General features: G+C 38.6%; 1 protein-coding gene across 3 annotated transcripts in view; it reads left to right on the forward strand.

Moving 5' to 3' along the window:
* Window positions 1-406: 406 nt before the first annotated feature.
* MID2 (midline 2) overlaps window positions 407-17,348 on the forward strand; it is a 127,895-nt gene continuing 110,953 nt past the window's right edge. For all 3 annotated transcript variants that reach the window (XM_037065840.1, XM_037065841.1, XM_037065842.1), the window contains exons 1-2: window positions 407-1,120; window positions 14,432-14,527. In XM_037065840.1, the coding sequence (XP_036921735.1) occupies window positions 461-1,120; window positions 14,432-14,527 (756 nt within the window). In that variant the 5' untranslated portion in view covers window positions 407-460. The remainder of the gene's footprint in view (window positions 1,121-14,431; window positions 14,528-17,348) is intronic.

Raw genomic sequence — 17,348 nt, forward strand, 5'->3', positions numbered from 1 at the left:
TATATTTTACCTTGATGAAAAATATAGAGCACTATCAGAGAATGGAGATAGAGAATTTTGCAGGACCTCAGGCTCATAATAGTTGATGACAATGAATATCAGTGGAGAATATGTGAGGGTATGGTGTATGCCAGTGTTGTGAGTTGGAATAGTAGTGTTAATCAGTAAACCAGGATTCAGAAGTGACCACTAGGTTATCTTTATTAGTACAGGAAAATAAACTGAGGCATTTGTCAACAACAAGTTTTGAAGGGGGAGAAAGTCTGTGATTAATTCCTGAATCACTTTCCCATTACTTCAGCATTCCCAGGGAATTCAACAAGTCCCATTGGTTAGTGAATAATTATATTACATCCACTTTCCCTTAGAAGTGCTTACTGACTCTTGCTTTGTATTCCTTGCAGATGAAAGCCCAGCTTCTGTGGTTGTTAATGACTCAGCAGGATTATTTTCACTAAAGATGGAAACATTGGAGTCTGAATTGACCTGTCCAATATGTCTAGAGTTGTTTGAAGACCCCCTTCTGCTCCCTTGTGCTCATAGCCTCTGCTTCAGCTGTGCCCATCGTATCTTGGTCTCCAGCTGCAGCTCTGGTGAACCCATTGAACCCATTACTGCTTTCCAGTGTCCTACGTGCAGGTATGTTATCTCGCTGAACCACCGGGGTCTAGATGGCCTCAAGAGGAATGTAACTCTGCAGAACATTATTGACCGCTTCCAGAAGGCTTCAGTCAGTGGGCCCAATTCCCCAAGTGAGAGCCGCCGGGAGAGGACTTACAGGCCCAGCACCACCATGTCTAGTGAGCGAATTACTTGCCAATTCTGTGAACAGGACCCACCAAGGGATGCAGTGAAAACATGCATCACCTGTGAGGTCTCCTACTGTGACCGTTGCCTGCGGGCCACACACCCCAACAAGAAACCTTTCACCAGCCACCGCCTGGTGGAACCAGTGCCAGATGCACATCTTCGAGGGATCACCTGCCTGGACCACGAGAATGAGAAAGTGAACATGTATTGTGTATCTGATGACCAATTGATCTGTGCCTTATGCAAACTGGTGGGGCGTCACCGAGACCATCAGGTTGCATCACTGAATGATCGATTTGAGACACTCAAGGTAAGGGATCTGGGAAACATCCCTTACACAACTTTTTCTCTTTATACAGTTATACAGTTAGCAAGTTCTCTGATAAAATGGGTCACTTCTTTTTAAAGATTTTATTTATCTATTTTTAGAGAGGGGAAGGGAGACAGAAAGGGAGGGAGACAAACATCGATGTGTAGTTGCCTCTCAGGTGTCCCCGCCCCCACTGGGTACCTTACCTGCAACCCAGGCATGTGCCATAAACTGAGAATTGAACCGGTGTGGGTCACCTTTTTTTTGTTAACATGGCAAGTGAATTAACTCCACTTGTCGTATAAGTCTTGTGAAGAATAACCTAGTTACCTGCAAGATCCCACTGGAACCTATTTCATCTGTTGCATAAACCTGCTTGCATCTGACCAATTCTGGGGAAGTTAGCCCATGGCCCACTACGTCTATAGTGCATCCAGGGAAGCAGCACCCTCCTTCCTCTTTCAGTGACATATTTCCCACTACATATCTTTGCTGTGATCATTCCATTTGTTGTAAATATGTGAGTAGCTGTGTAGGTGTGCTACAATTAGCATTTGTGCTGATTTACATATTTATGTTCTAGCCATGGGAATGTTGGGCATATCTCTGTGTATGTGTGGGTGGAGGTGTCTGAGTTTATCTCTATAGGTGAGAGATTTTTATGGAGGGCAGTAGTTGTATGTTTGCACACTTAGTACTCTAAAGAAAAAAGTTTGGCATTGGCTACTACAAATTCCTATGAAGCCCTTAACATGGGGCTAATTCTAAGCCTGCTCTAAAAAACAAAAGGAAACAAAATTAAAATTTAAAAAATTAAAACAGAACAAAGACAAAAAGGGAACTTTAGTGTACCATGAAGTCAGGAGGAACGATCAAATACCTGAACTAAACATTTAAACTGAAGGCCATAAATATTTAATCCAGTATTAGATTTTGTGCCAGTGTTCATTTTTGTGGTTGATGGACTGAAGCACTTGTTTGCAGTCCCTGCCTTGGAAGTTCCTAGTCTTTCATTTGTGTTAAATGAGCAGTTTTTTTAAGTTGTTGGGCCATATAATATTTATGTGCAATTCTGAGTGCCTATTGTTAGAGCCCTACTACTTCATATTGATGGTAAAATGTCAGATCCAACAAACTGTTTTATTCCCATTGTCTGCCTGATATGTGGTTTACCTTCTCTTAAAAAGGGAGCAATTTAGAAATTCCAGAAAAATAAAATGGGTAAATGAATAAGATTACCACTGCTAAATGGGGCCTGAATATATAAGCCAAGCTCTAAGGAAGCTCTAGCTAGGATGGAGGGAGGGCAAAAAAGGGGTGGAGAGTTTCTTCTTGCCGTACTCTGGAATGATCAATGTAACTTAGGTAAAATTTCTGGTGTTGGTGAGGGCAGTGGTACTCAGAATAGGATACATATTTTCTTCTGTAATTTGTGGCAAGCAATATTGAGAATAGTCACACTGATAATGCTTTGTGCCTTTTTATTGTTATTTATATCAAATGTTTATAAATTTGTACAAGTTCAATGTTTTTGTTGATTTCATTCAAGGTAATATTCATGTTCATATCAAGACTGCAGAGAAGAATAATCTTATTGACTTTCATTCTTAGAATCATAAGAAGTTAGGCCTTGATCTTGGTCTAATTGAAGCCCTATACTTTAAAGTGGTATAAACTGAAAGCTTGACAAATTGTTAAGCTATTTGGTCAAAGTCACAAAATTGAAACTGGAACTAGGGTTCTAGATTGTGAGTTAAAGATCCTTCCTACTTCACCCTGCTACCACTTTATTTTAGACCTAAGTTTTCCCCATGAAATGTGATTAGAAAGTAAATATTATCTCCAGCAACTGCACATCTTATGGGTCACAGATAAATCATTAATGGCATCAAGGAAAGGACATATTATATAAACTTACACCTTCATAATGGAAATATATGGAGGCAGGGGTGGGTTTGCAGGAAAAGTAGGAATATAGAGAGGATGAAACAATCTCAGCCAAATATTTGCAGGTATTGGAACTATAATAAGTCATCGACCTTAAGAAATACTCCAAATAGAAAAATCTGTATCCATATGTACTACTGAGATAACAAAAGACTGGATAGAATAAGCCCATTTCTATAAAACACCAGCTCTATGAAAACATCCAAAAACATGAAAACAATGGATAATTGATTTATGCCAAATATCTATATTTGGCATAACACAGCTATGGCTCTTGTCTTTAGGGATGTATGGAGCAGAAAAATATTTTACCAAAAAGATACTTCAGCATATAACTAATCATAAATATTTGGAGGAAGAAAGGACAGATTTTGGGTTGTTCCCTTCTAATTTTCTAAGGAAATGTGCAGAAAAACCTGATTATAAATTAAGTGGGAACTTTTTTTGTTCATTTTTGGGTGGAAAGTGAAAATATATGAACCATTCCAAACCTCGCAGTTTGTTATATTGTCTGTAATATCTTGGATTTTGGGGAGGGAGAGGGATGTGCTGCTTGTGTGTGTGTGTGTGGGGGGGGGTTACTTTGGTTTGATGCCAAGTGTGAATGGATTAGTTCATGTAAAGTAGAAAAATATGACTTTCAGTGTCACATATACTCACTTTTTTAAAAGTTAATTTTAACTTAGAGAAGCATTTAGGATTATCCCTTTATTCTGTTTGATTCTCCTCCAAGGAGAAATAATGCTGGCTGTTAGAAACTATGGGGGTTGGTGGGGGATGCTGGCCTTGAGCATCCTCTTCTGGCCCCGAGGAAAGCACAGTAGTTCCACAAGAGAAGGGGAAAAATGATAGGTTTGACTTTCTGGCCAGTAACTGACATAGTATTTATTTGTTCTTTTTGGTTCTGGAGCTTCATTATTGGTGTTTATAACTTTCTTTTGTGCAATTGTCACTGATTAGGATTAGTGGTCTATAACACTTATTTGTTCAATAAAGAATAAACAAACCATAATAATAATAAATGCAATAAATACAAGGTCAGAATAACCAGAAGCTAGTCTGTCTTCTTAACACGTACTCAAAAGGGATTAGAGGGTTTGGGATACTTAGCATAATTTATTATCCTTATTTAATTTTCCAGTCTACTTACATGTTCTTCTGAGGACTACCAGTGGTTTAACTAATTCTTCAATCTGAGAATATAATTGTGTTCATGACACTTACTATAGTAGTAAGACTTATCAAAGTAGTTATTTTCTCTATTGCCTATCTTTTTACTTACTTACTAGTCCCAGTAAATAAATTAGTTCATTATATGTGCTATCTTTCTATAAACTGTTTCACATTTTAGAATTTTCATTGTCACATGAGTTTCTCTCCTTAGAAAATATTAAAATTATTAAATTAATACATGTTGGCTTTTTTAAAAGATGGTGACAGATCTCAGCCTTATATTCTAAGTCCTGTGCATCTTGGTCCTCATACTGCCCTTCTCTTTTTTCCCCTACCATCTCAAACATGCTATCTTCATCTGACCAGGGTAGCCTCCTAACTGTCTGCTAAACATACCATTTTCTTTTCTAACTCTGAACTTTCATTCTCACTCATGCTCTACTCTTGGCCTGCTTAGGAATCTGACCTATTCTTTTTTTTTAGTTTTTATTTATTTATTTATATTTAGAGGGGAAGGAGAGAGGGAGAGAAACATCAATGTATGGTTGCCTTTTGTGCATACCCTGCTGGTAGTTTGCCTGCAAGGAACCGGCCTGCAACCCAGGCATGTGCCCTGACCGGGAATTGAACCATGATCCTCTGGGTCACAGGCCTGTGCTCAATCCACTGAGCTACACCAGCCAGGGTGACCTATTCTTTTTTTAAAGATTTTATTTATTTATCCTTAGAGGGGAGGGGATGGAGAGAGGGAGAAAAACATCAATGTATGGTTGTCCATCATGCGCCCCCAAATGAGAACCATCCCACAACCCAGGCATGGGCCCTGACTGGGAACTGAACCTCAGTTGTCTGGTTCGCAGGCCCGTGCTCAATCCACTGAGCCACACCAGCCAGGGTAGGAATCTGACCTATTCTTTAGTGCTCAGTTGAAACCCAAGAAGGCCACTCCAATGCATTCCAACTATACCATAAATCCTTTGAGGCCAGGTACAATATCTTATATTTCTTCAATATCCTCCTATTGTCTAGCACACATAGTCTATATAGCCCAAGAAATCCAAATGATTAAATATTTCTAATGGATTTGCGGGAAGTATACTAGCATCTCTAGCTTGCTTTGGTGCTCATCCTGTAAGATATAAATCTGTCTTGCCATTATGAATACTTTAGAAGTCTAAAAAATATCTCCTCTGAACTGCTGGTGTTAAAAACCAGAGTGTCACTAAAAATATGACATGTCCTTAATTTTAAGTGCCTATTCATTTTCATTGCTAGATTTTCCAACTGCCTAACCCTATGGTGATATCTGTATAAATCATATATGATTATTATAATTCTCTTTGAGAGTGATGTTTTCACATTTCCATGCCCACAACCTGCCAAAAATATATCTGATGAAAACCAGGGGGAATAGAGGAATTTCCTGAAAGGAATAAACAAGCACATTTTTTTCTTATTACATTTCCAGAAATTCATTACTACAAAAAATTCTTAAATGCAGTTACATTTACACATCACGGATCTCATTGTTATAAAATATTACCTGGCACTAGCATTAGCTTTTTGTTATGGGAAAGTAAAACATGCACACACACACACACACACACACACACAGGAAGAGAGACTGAGACAGAGCTAAAGATTGCCAGACAAAGAAGGAAGATATGAGACTTGAGGAATGTTCAAAGGAAAGCCACACTGAGATTTAAAAGATTGGAAAATATGATATCCTGGAATCTTATCATGGTTGATTACTTGTCCTTCTTACTCAGTCACTCTGTCACCTACCCACCCATTCTCACTCAGCTACTGCCTTCTCCATGGCAATTGTCTACTTACCCACTTGACACCCACTTCTGTTTTCCAACACAGATACCCTTTCAATGTACTGGCCAATGGGCAATTGACTGTTTTTGAATCAGTATGAGTATGAATATAAGAGAAATAAAGAGAGATGCCCTTATGAGACTGACTTGAGAGAGGATATATATATGCATGTATCACTTATATACAAAGGTGTGTGTTTCTGCATGGATGAGTTACTGAGGGTGACTCTGTGTCTGTGTTTCTATGTGTATCTATAAATGTGTATCAGTGTGTGGAGGAGGAGATAATGTATGTGTTAATTTTCTGTGGGTATATCTGTAGTTAAGTTGGATAAGAGAACATTGAATGTAAGGCAAGTTTTCTGTGGCCACCCTAGGGAGGGTTAGGACCTCAGTAGAACCTATCATGATACTAAAGATCTCCCTAATAAATGAACAAGTTCAAATATACTCATGATAAGAAAAAATCTCCAGTGGAGTCTCTGGCTGGTTATCATAGGTGGAGGAACAAAAAGGCTGTTTCTTGCTTTCACTTACTTAGGACTGAATCACAGTAGATAAATATAACAAGAGCAAAGAATTTGAATCCAGCTTTACATTTTCTAGGCTATGATGGTGGATGGGTGTGATGGGGTTGTGGGTAATATCTGTCACAGGGTGTCTCAGCAAAACCAGCCTTCAACTCATAATTGTAAAATCATTCTTTCTTGTAGGCCTGGTTTGTCTGTGGTTTCTTAATTATTTAAGACTTTATCCTTATTACATATAATATGTATAAATCTATATATATTTTGCTTGTGTATGGGCATAAAAATTCATTGTATTTCATCTCTATTCAAACTGTGTGCTAAGACTCATTTGAACCACTGTTCTTTTCCCTCTAATAATTATATTGATTCTCTGGCTCTGTTGTCATGTAATATTAACAGGGTCCTGTATTGGAAGATGATTTCTGTTATTTCTTTGGTTTGACAGCAAGTTTGGCAAGCAGATACTCTAGTTATCTGTGCTCTTACCTTTCTGTTTTTATGTCAGTTCTATTGTCCTAAGTCTTCTCCATAAGCATCTGAAAGGAGCTAACAATCATCAGGCTGGGAACAATTTTCAAAATGTTGACTCAGAGGCTGGTCTTGGGTGGATGACAATTTTATCTGTTATCATTGTACAAAAGAACATATTGCAGAAATATAATATTAGTGAGAAAATATTAAGGAAACAAGGATTATTGAACCAAAAGAAGTGAAGTTTGAAGGGGAATGTAATAATGACATTCAAGTTCATGAAGGTTTGATATAATGATTTAATGTTGTGTTCTTTATCTCCTCCAAAGATAGAGCAAACAATAAATTAAACTGTAGCACCAAGGACTTAGGCCAGGATTCCATTCATTTACAAAATTTAATGAATGCTCATTTTGTTCACCGAACACTTAAAATAACTTAAAAACACAAATCATTGCAGGAGGAGCTGGGGACACAGAAAATAAGGCACAGTTCCTGCCCTGAAGTGCTCTGAGCTTAGTAAGTAAGGGAAATAGATACATACACTGCAAATTCTAATTCAGTATGGTAAGTGCCTTGATGGAGGTTTTCACAGATGCTCTGAAGCACAGAGAAAGAGTTAGTGGAAGGAAGTCACCAAGTTCAAAAACAGGGAATCATGAATGGATTGGTTGGAAAAGAGAGCAAACTGGAGAAAGAGTGTGAAGAAAGAATTACTAGGACTTGGTGAATGATTATAGTGGTTATAGACAATGGAGAGAAAGAATTTGAAAAGTGATCTTTGAGTAGATGTTTTAAATAATGGTGGTATCACTGTCAGCCTGTTCTCAATTTCAGTGTCTTTGGTTATATTTTGCATCTTTGTTTTATTGATTAGGTTTCTGTTAAAGGTGAGAGGGGAAGGGATTTCAGGGGAAAAGGGTGAAGGGTTTACAGGAACAATTATAAAGGACACATGGACAATAACAGGGGGGCGGAAACAGGAGGGAGGTTGGGGGGAGGCAGAAAACTGTACTTCAACCATTAAAAAGTAAAATAAAATAAAAAAATAGAAAAAATAATAGTGGTATCAGGGACAAAAATGGGGGAATTGGGAAGGGGCTAGCAATTTTGGAGGGATGACTTGACTAGATTTGAGTTTGACGTGACTGTGAGTCATTCAGTGTTCACTCATTTATCATGCATTTACTGAATACCTATTAGGTGCCAAGCACCAGAAGAGATGCAGAGGTTACAATTATAAAGATGCCATAGTCCCAACCTTGGTGGAGTTCTCAGCTTATTGTGGGGAGACAGACAAATGAGGACACAGCTACAAGGCAGTGTGGTGAGTGCTGACAGCAGAAGCACAGGAGGGCTGTGAGAGAGCATAGGAGGGATATCAAAATAGATGTTGGGTGGGTTTTTGGCCACTTGGGAGAAAGAGCTACAGTAAGGGACAGAGAGTGCTGTAGTCAAGATAAAAGAGCTTGTTCAAATATCTGGAGAAGAGAAAGCATGGGGTACTCTTAGAACTGAAGGGGAAAGTGTTCTAGGAATTAAAATTCAGACCTTTAGGGTGGCTGAAATATCAGGGCTAGAGAAATAAATTTGGTGTCTTCAGTATGAAGATAAATTTATGCAGTGGTGAGCTGAGTGAGGGCACTGCATTGAGCCTTGCAGCATACAAATGGTCTAGAAGTCCAACATGAAAGATGAGCAAGAAGAGGATGTGTATGAGACACAGGGCCTGAAGAGGAATAGTGCAAGTGGAATATAATATTGAGGCCTCCAGAAAAGTAGTTTTGGCTTTGACTCACTATTCTAAGCATTATCTAAATAAACACTGGATTTAGGTTTTTAGTACAGGTTTTCATTTAGAATGTCCAAATATAATAATTTACATGTGTAAGCTAAAGATTTAACAGTGTTATACACCTGAATAGAGAGGAAAAAAAATTATGTGCAATGGTTTGTGTAGCATTTCTGATAAGGTAACTGGGGAAATGTGGGTGTTTGATGGATGATTTTAGAAAGTTCCGAAAAGAAGAGAAATGGTGATCTGTTTCACCTGGCTTAAGGACTGGTCTGGTAATCTCTAACAAATCTCAGGTTGAGTAGATCTTATATGTGCAGTATATCACCTGCATCTCATTCTGGGACATAGCCTCTGTCTATACAGCAGGAAATAAATGTTTGAGGAAGGAAAAACTGGCATGAAGGTATATGGGCTTTCATTTGTAGAACAGTTGCTGTGTTCTTCTGTCTAAAGGCTATATGTAATTAATACATAATGTGACAGACTAAAGCAAAAGCAAAGTAGGCATTTTAAGACAAGCAGTTAAAAAAAGAAGCAGAATGTGACCCCCCCAAATTGTGCTAAGGTTTTGGTTCCCAGCTTGTGGAAGAGCTGGAAACATCTGTGAGCAGACAGGATATCAAAAAAGAGTATGTCAAAGAATAGTAATGGGGTCACTTGCTTGGGTTATTTTTAAAGATGAAATTATCTTCTGTCAATTGGAAAGGCTCAACTTTGGAATGAATTGGCAGCTTTTTCCCTTCCTTTCTCTCCCTACACCCCTGAGTTTCAATGGTCACTTCACAATAGTTGTGATCTTGTCTAGGTTTAGAAAACATCCCCTTGTGTACTTTTATTTATTTATTTTTTACTATCAGCTCTGGTGGGATTTGACCCCTTGTACCTTATAGAAAGCAAGAGTGTATGCAGGTGCTCAGGGGTAATACTACGTGTTTTGATAGGACATAGTATTTTAGGCCTCAAGACTTGCTGTTTCGGGTCAGTATCTATAAGTGTGCTCATATTGTGTGAATACATATACTTTCATGGAACATGACAAGTGGAGATCATGGTCAAATGTGTGCCATCAGAATTGCTCTGGTTTTAATGAAGAGTTGCTGTTTAGATGTATAATTAAGTTTCTTGAGGGAGCCAATGAGAAAATAACCAGAAATAACCTGTGTCTAGAAAACTAAAATTAAAAACCCCAGCAATAACTTGAGAAGTTTAGAGAGGCCGTTTCTTTTTATGGGGTGCTGTCTAGAAGAAAAATAGCCTTGCCTGGCATCCTCAGAAGTAGCAACACATTTTCCTCTTTAGGAAGGGTATACAAGAAGACAAAGAGACCAAGTCTATTTGACACAAATGAAGTGGAACTTGGGTAAAAATGGCATCCATGTAGGATGCCATTTAGCTAACTTGGGCCTTTAAAAATCTCAATTATGCAACAAACCTAATCTTCCCCTCAATTTGTGCTGTTTAGACATATGTAAAATTTTGTGAGAGCTCTAACAATACAATCTTCTGAAGCAGAAAAGAGGCTCATAGTTTCACAGCTCAAATGGCTTCTCTAACCCTCACACAGAGGAAGCCCGGGCATACCCAGCAGCAGGTAACCTCCTGCAGCGGGAAGTGGGAACTTCACCCCGCTTCCCCTACCAATCTCCTGTCCCTGTTTCCTGCCAGCAGATATCTCCATTCCAATCTCCCCAACACTTTGGCTTTCTCTCACTGTCATGGTTCAATTGTTCTTAGAAAACTGCACTAACCAGGCTTACACAGAGAGAACCTGGCCCAGTCATTAACTGGAATGCAAAAGAAAAGAGCAAAGTAAATCAATTTTTTCAAAACCAAACCAAACAATAATAGAGAGATATGTTCAGTTTTACACAAAATCATATGTATACACATGTGTGCATGTGTGTAGACATATGTACATATACACATGTCCTCTTTGTTTACTTAGTCAGAGTATAGACATGATAATTACTTGGCCAAATTTGTAAAACCGAGACTGGCCCAGAATATCTAGTTCTAAATTATTTGTCAGTGCTGGGCATGAGAAGTAAGGGTAAGGGAACTGCATAATTGCTTCACTTCTCCCCTTCCCTGCGCATATGTCCATTACTGAGAAACAATTTGAGTTTCAGAGGAAGCTTTAGTATGAATAGGAAGTTAGTAGGTAAATGCCTGGCATCTTCCTCAAATTATCTCTCATAATGTAAGAAAACAGTGGCAAAAAGCCATCAACAGATGGTGGCTTTATTAACCAAAGATTTATTTTTCAAAGCATTTTCATATTAATGAAGTCAGTTTGAAATTGGAGTCACCTTGCCAGTTCTAGTAGTGTTGTTAAAATGTGCTGTCCTTCTGCAAATTGCTGGGGGGGGGGGGCACAGAGTGAAATAATCATTTGCTATAATTTTGTGATGGTAACCCAAGATCCATAATCTAAACAGATGCCAAACTATGTGCTCATCCATAATTTTTGTTTTCCATGGCTTTAAAGAAGCTATAAGTCTCAGTTCTGGGACATAAATTAGGAGCACACAGCAGGGATCTAAGATAACAGTTTCATAACAAGTGTTGCAGTAGGTTGCATGTACTTGTTAGAAAACATTCTCCCCATGGCATTTTATGTTTGAGTGAAAACATATTACAGTTTGAAACACAGATTTCTAACATTATATCTGCTCTGAGTTCATCAATCTATATATGTTTAACTAATACATCAATATAGCCATTTGTGACACATAGGGATCACATTGATCTAGGAATCTGGATCACTCTGCAAGAGGAAATCAAACGGATGGGCTCATTACCAATGCCTACTCTCTAACTTAAGGTGGATATTTTCATCAAACTACAGCTCTATTATATTCATCTTACAGTTGAACTGTTTAAGAGGAGTCCAGACTTGTAGCCTCCACTTTATCACTACCTCCATACTTAACCCTGTAGAGTTTGACATCTGCTTCCAAAACTCTACTGAAACTCATTTCTCAGAGGTCACCAGTGACCTTTAATTACCAACTCCATCTGCCTTTGTTGCAATCTCTGCATATACGACAGTGACAAATCCTTTATTGAAACAAGCTTTTCTCAATTATCACCTTACCTTGGCCCATACCTGCATTCCCAGCTGCCTTGAATACTACAGTCTCCTCCTGACCATTGCCCCCGTCCCCAGACTTTCCTATTTCAGTCTGCTCCATGTATTGCTGGTAGATTAATCTCATAATTTCAGCCCTGATTATATCATTGTCTTGCTCAAAAGCCTTTGGTAACTCCCCACTACTTAAAGAAACAAGTACAAACTCCTCACTGAGGCATTCATGACCTCCATAATAGAGCCTTGATCTCCTTTTCCAGTCTCCCCCCACCCATTCTTTTGTATTCTTTGTTCTAGCCAAACTCAAAGTCTTTTCCCTGAACAAAGTCCTGTACTTCATTCCATTTTACGTTTGATCATGCTATTTATAGTGCCCACAACATCCTGACCCACTCTATCTCTATTAAAATCCTACTTATCCTTCAAGACTCTTCTTAATCTCACTCCCTCTTTATTTCTAAAGTCACTGGACCATGAACAGAGTAGGTATCCAATACCTTTTATTGTATTAAATATCTTAACTGACATTTCTTTTTTCCCTTCTGACATCTATTAGCTTATAGATCACGTCCAAATCAATGATTGTTACCCCTCTTTCTTCCTTCTTCCCTCTCTGTCCTTGCTAAGAAGAAGGCTACAGTTGAGATGGTCATGAAGTTGAAGAAGACCAGGGGAGACACTGTGCCCTAGCCAAAAAAAAAAAAATGGAATAAATTGTGAAAATTTACTTCCATGGTAACAAAGCCAAAAATCCACGAGGGATCTGGCAAAAAAGGAACAAAAATTAAGCTGGTTCTCATAATTTGGTTTGAGAACAAGTGAAATCAAACTTCCTGTTCTAGAAATACACATACCCAGGGGATTACATCCTTTGGGATTGATTCATGGGACAGTGCCAAGTATACTAAAGAGAAACAGCTACTTAGTAGACAAAAGGCCGAGTACGAGAGTCCTTTTTCCCTCCCCAACTTCTCCTTGCCAACCCCCTTCCCCACTGAAAACATGAACTCTGAACAACTACAATACAAACCATAAAAACTATGTAGACACCTAGCTGGTGTAGCTCAGTGGATTGAGTGCGGGCCTGCGAGCCACATGATCACGGTTTGATTCCAAGTCAGGGCACATGCCTGGTTTGCAGGCCAGTTCCCAGTGGGGGACTCACAAGAGGCAACCATCCATTGATATTTCTCTCTTTCTCTCTCTTTCCCTTCCTTTCTAAAGGTAAATAAATAAAATCTTTTAAAAAAAGAAAAGAAAAAGAAAATAGGTTTAAAAAACCTATGTAGACAGCAATGAAGCAATTAACATGACCGAGGGAAAGAATGTTAACAGAATAAGAGCCAGGAAGTTGGGATATTCCATTTGGAACAGGTTTTGTGGGGGTGCTGGGATGGTGAGGGAGAGAGAAATGGATGTGGAGGCAGGTCCTTGGGGGTGGAAGCAGCCACCAGAGTCGAAGACTTGGAAATGGGATAGAATAAAAAACTTATCAATCTAGAGCGAATAACATTATGTATTTTTTACATAAGAAATGGGAGAGAGTAGCTTGCTCAACTGAAAATGTACTAAGAGTTATGAGTACTGTTGAACTATGTTTATTAAAGATTTCTAAAGTGTTTCTAATGTGTCCCTAAAAGGATCCATATAGCAATAAGCAATGGATGTCCTAGCTTTATACTGTCAGGCTTTGTGTTTGGAAGTCCAGCATCTCCATGGGCTATTTGTTAGTGCCAAAGAAGGGAAATTGAGATATGATGCAAAAATTTGATGGATACCAAACTTAAAATACCATTTTTCCTGAACAAATCCACTGATAAATATAAAATGTCATCAATAGCAACAACAATAACAACACAAACTAACCACAAAAATCATGTAATACTGGAGCAAAGCTGTGAATGAAGGCTGGGGTCCTGGATTCCAGCCTTAGCTTTGCCATATACTAATTACATGACTGTGTAAAACACTTTATCCCAACTCTGAAGCTCAATTTTCTCATCTGCAAATTGTTAACATATCCTGCTTCATGTGCTGTTATGATTTTTCAATGATATATATGAAAATGTCTAGCATAGTGTCTGACAAGTAGTAATTATTCAATAAATATAGTTTTCTTAGTCTACTCATCTGTAAAAGAAAATAATGTATGTTCTCCCTATGTCACTGGATTTACTATGTGGGCAAAATGAAATATTGACTATGGCATACTTTAAAAGTTGAAAATATTACAGAAAACATTAAATTATTTTAATGTCATTAAAGCCCTACATCCACAAAGTCATGAATGTCTACTTTTTATTAAGTGGCACCAAGAAGAGTGCTTAAGCCTATAGTACGGGATCAATTAATCTTTGAAATAATGTATGTGCCAACTGACTGATCTCTACATGGTACTGGTTCACAAACTCATTGAATGTATGTTCTTTTTTTCCTCTTATCCTTTTTCTCTTGCTTCATACTCTGCAATGACAGCAAACTCTGGAGATGAACCTCACCAACCTGGTTAAGCGAAACAGTGAACTAGAAAATCAAATGGCCAAGCTAATACAGATCTGCCAGCAGGTTGAGGTATGTAACAGAAATATTTGTGATTTCTTCAGAGGAACTGTATAGATTCTTTGTGTGTGTTGGTGGGGGGGGGGCGCATCTTGAGTTAGTTAGTTAGTTAGTTAGTTAGTTTATTTGCTTAATCCCTTCACCTTTTTAAACAGCCTCCCACCCTGCTCACGTCTAACAGCTGACAGTTGTTTCTCTGTGTCTATGAGTCTGTTTCTATTTTGCTTGTTAGTTTAGTTTGTTCATTAGATTCTACATATGAGTGAAATCATATGGCACATTTCTTTCCCTGACTGGCTTATTTCATTTAGCATAATGTGGGGGCAAGTTCTCTCGCAAGTCCCCCCGGGTGTCACGGTGAAAGTGACTATGGCCGAGACATGCTGTGATCTGCTTAGGGAGAATAAGTGGCCATTTTCCCAGAGGGAAAAGGCCATGGGCTGGTGGCCAGTTTCTCAGGGAAAAAAGGCCAGCAGCGGCCAGTTTCTCCTTTCTCTGAGGAGAAAAAGGCCTCTAGCATCCTCTTCCAGGGCCTTTTATTGGGTTCCAATACACAGGAATACAGGGCAGCAAGGATCAAACAGTAGATAACATTTCAAAGAAATATGAGGGCTTACTATGAGTCAGTGTCTGTCAGGTAAGGGGGTTGCAAAAACTTTGGGAGACACATTTCCTGCTTGGACCCTTATCATATGAATGAAAGCACTCTTAGCAAAGTAGGCTTCACAGGACTTTGTGAATTCTTTCTTAATGCCCGATCACCCAGAACTTGCTCTAGCTGGCAAGGGGCTGCACTGCCTTCCCCAACATAGGTTTTTAGGCTTAAGTGGATTAGAGCTAGGAAGCGCTTCTCTAAGATAGAAATGGGGACTCAGGTTATGTCAGAATAGCCAGGGGGCAGTGAGGGTACATCATTCCCTCTTTGTTTCAGCCCCCTGAGTCCTTCCTTGATGGCCTCCCAAGTGATCATGTCTGGCTTAGGTTGCCCCTCCTCTGAGGAGTCTTACCCATCTCTGACTAACTGACCAAGCATTTGGGGCAGGGGATGAAGCAGAACCAGCATTGCTGCCAGGGAGATAAGCTTTGTCTCCTTAGTGGCTCACTCAGCCTTATCCATGAGGGGCAGTGACAACTCCTGAAACCAGGCAGAGTGGTTCTCAACAACCAAAATGCTGACATAACTGATTGAGCTTGGTCAAAATATGAAAGAACAAATGAAAGATACCCAAAATGAAATAAAGGAAAATATTCAGGGAACCAAGAATGTTAGGAAGGAAACCAGGACTCAAAGCAATGATTTGGAACAAAAGAGAAAAATAAATATCCAACTGAAACAGAATGAAGAAATAATAATTCAAAAAAATTAAGAGAGACTTAGGAACATCTGAGACAACCTGAAACAGTCCCATATTTGAATTATACGGGTTCTAGAAGGAGAAGAACAACAGCAAGAAATTGAAAACTTATTTGAAAAAATAATGAAGGAAACTTCCTTAATCTGGTGAAGGAAATAGACTTCCAGGAAGTCCAGAAAGCCCAGAGAGTCCCAAAGAAGTTGCAACCAAAGAAGAACACACCAAGGCACATCATCATTAAGTTACGCAACATTAAACATAGAGAGAGTATCTTAAAAGCAGGAAGAGGAAGGGGGAGAGTTACTTACAAAGGAGTACCCATAAGACTATCAGCTTATTTCTCAAAATAAAACTTGCAGGCTAGAAGTGACTGGAAAGAAATATTTGAAGTCATGAAAGGCAAGGACCTACATCCAAGATTCCTCTATCTAGCAAAGCTTTTATTTAGAATGGAAGGACAGATAAAGTGCTTCCCAGATAAGGTCAAGTTAAAGAAGTTCATCATCATCAGGCCATTACTGTATGAAATGTTAAAGGGAGTAATCTAAGAAAAAGAAGATAAAAAATATGAACAATAAAATGACAACACACTCACAACTATCAACAAATGAACCTAAAAGAAAAGAAAAACAATGAAAACAAAAACAAAGCAGCTAACAACAATAACAGAAACAGAATGAGAGAAATGGACATCACATGGAGGGATTTCAGTGGGGAGGGAGAAGGGAGGAACAGAGGGGGAAAGATTCAGGAAAGAAGAAGCATAATTAGTAGGCATAAAATAGACAGGGAGAGATAAAAATGGTATCAGAAAGAGGGAAGTCAAAGAACTTATATGTACACCCCATGGACATGAATTAAGGGGAGGAATGCTGGAGAGTTGGGATGTGCAGAACAAAGGGGGGATAAAGGGGAAAAATTGGGAAAACTGCAATAGCATAATCAGTAAAAATACTTTAAAAGGGGCCTTTGATTTCTGAATATTGAATTTGTATACTGCTGTTTTTCCAAATACATTTATTAAGTTCAAGTAGTTTTTTGGTGGAGTCTGTAGGATTTTCTATGTACACTATCATGTCATCTGCAAACAATGACAGTTTTGCTTCCTCCTTCCCAATTTGTATGCCTTTTATTTCCTTTTCTTGTCTGATTACTGTGGCTAGGACTTCCAATACTATATTGAATAGAGGTGGTGAAAGTGGACAACCTTGTCTTGTTCCTGATCTTAGTGGGAAAGTTTTACTTTTTGCCCACTGAGGATGATGTTGGCTGTAGGTCTCTCCTATATGGCCTTTATTAGGTTGAGGAATGATCCCTCTATTTCCACTTTGCTGAGAGTTTTAATCATAAATGGGTTCTGTACCTTATTAAGTGCTTTTTCTGCATCTATTGATATGATCATGTGATTTTTGTCTTTGATTTTGTTTATGTGATGTATTATGTTTATTGATTTCCGAATATTGTACCATCCTTGCATC

This window comes from Sturnira hondurensis, unplaced genomic scaffold (genome assembly GCF_014824575.4).
Source record: "Sturnira hondurensis isolate 20B ecotype Veracruz unplaced genomic scaffold, ASM1482457v3 Scaffold0016187, whole genome shotgun sequence".
In the NCBI taxonomy this organism is placed as follows: Eukaryota; Metazoa; Chordata; class Mammalia; order Chiroptera; family Phyllostomidae; genus Sturnira; species Sturnira hondurensis.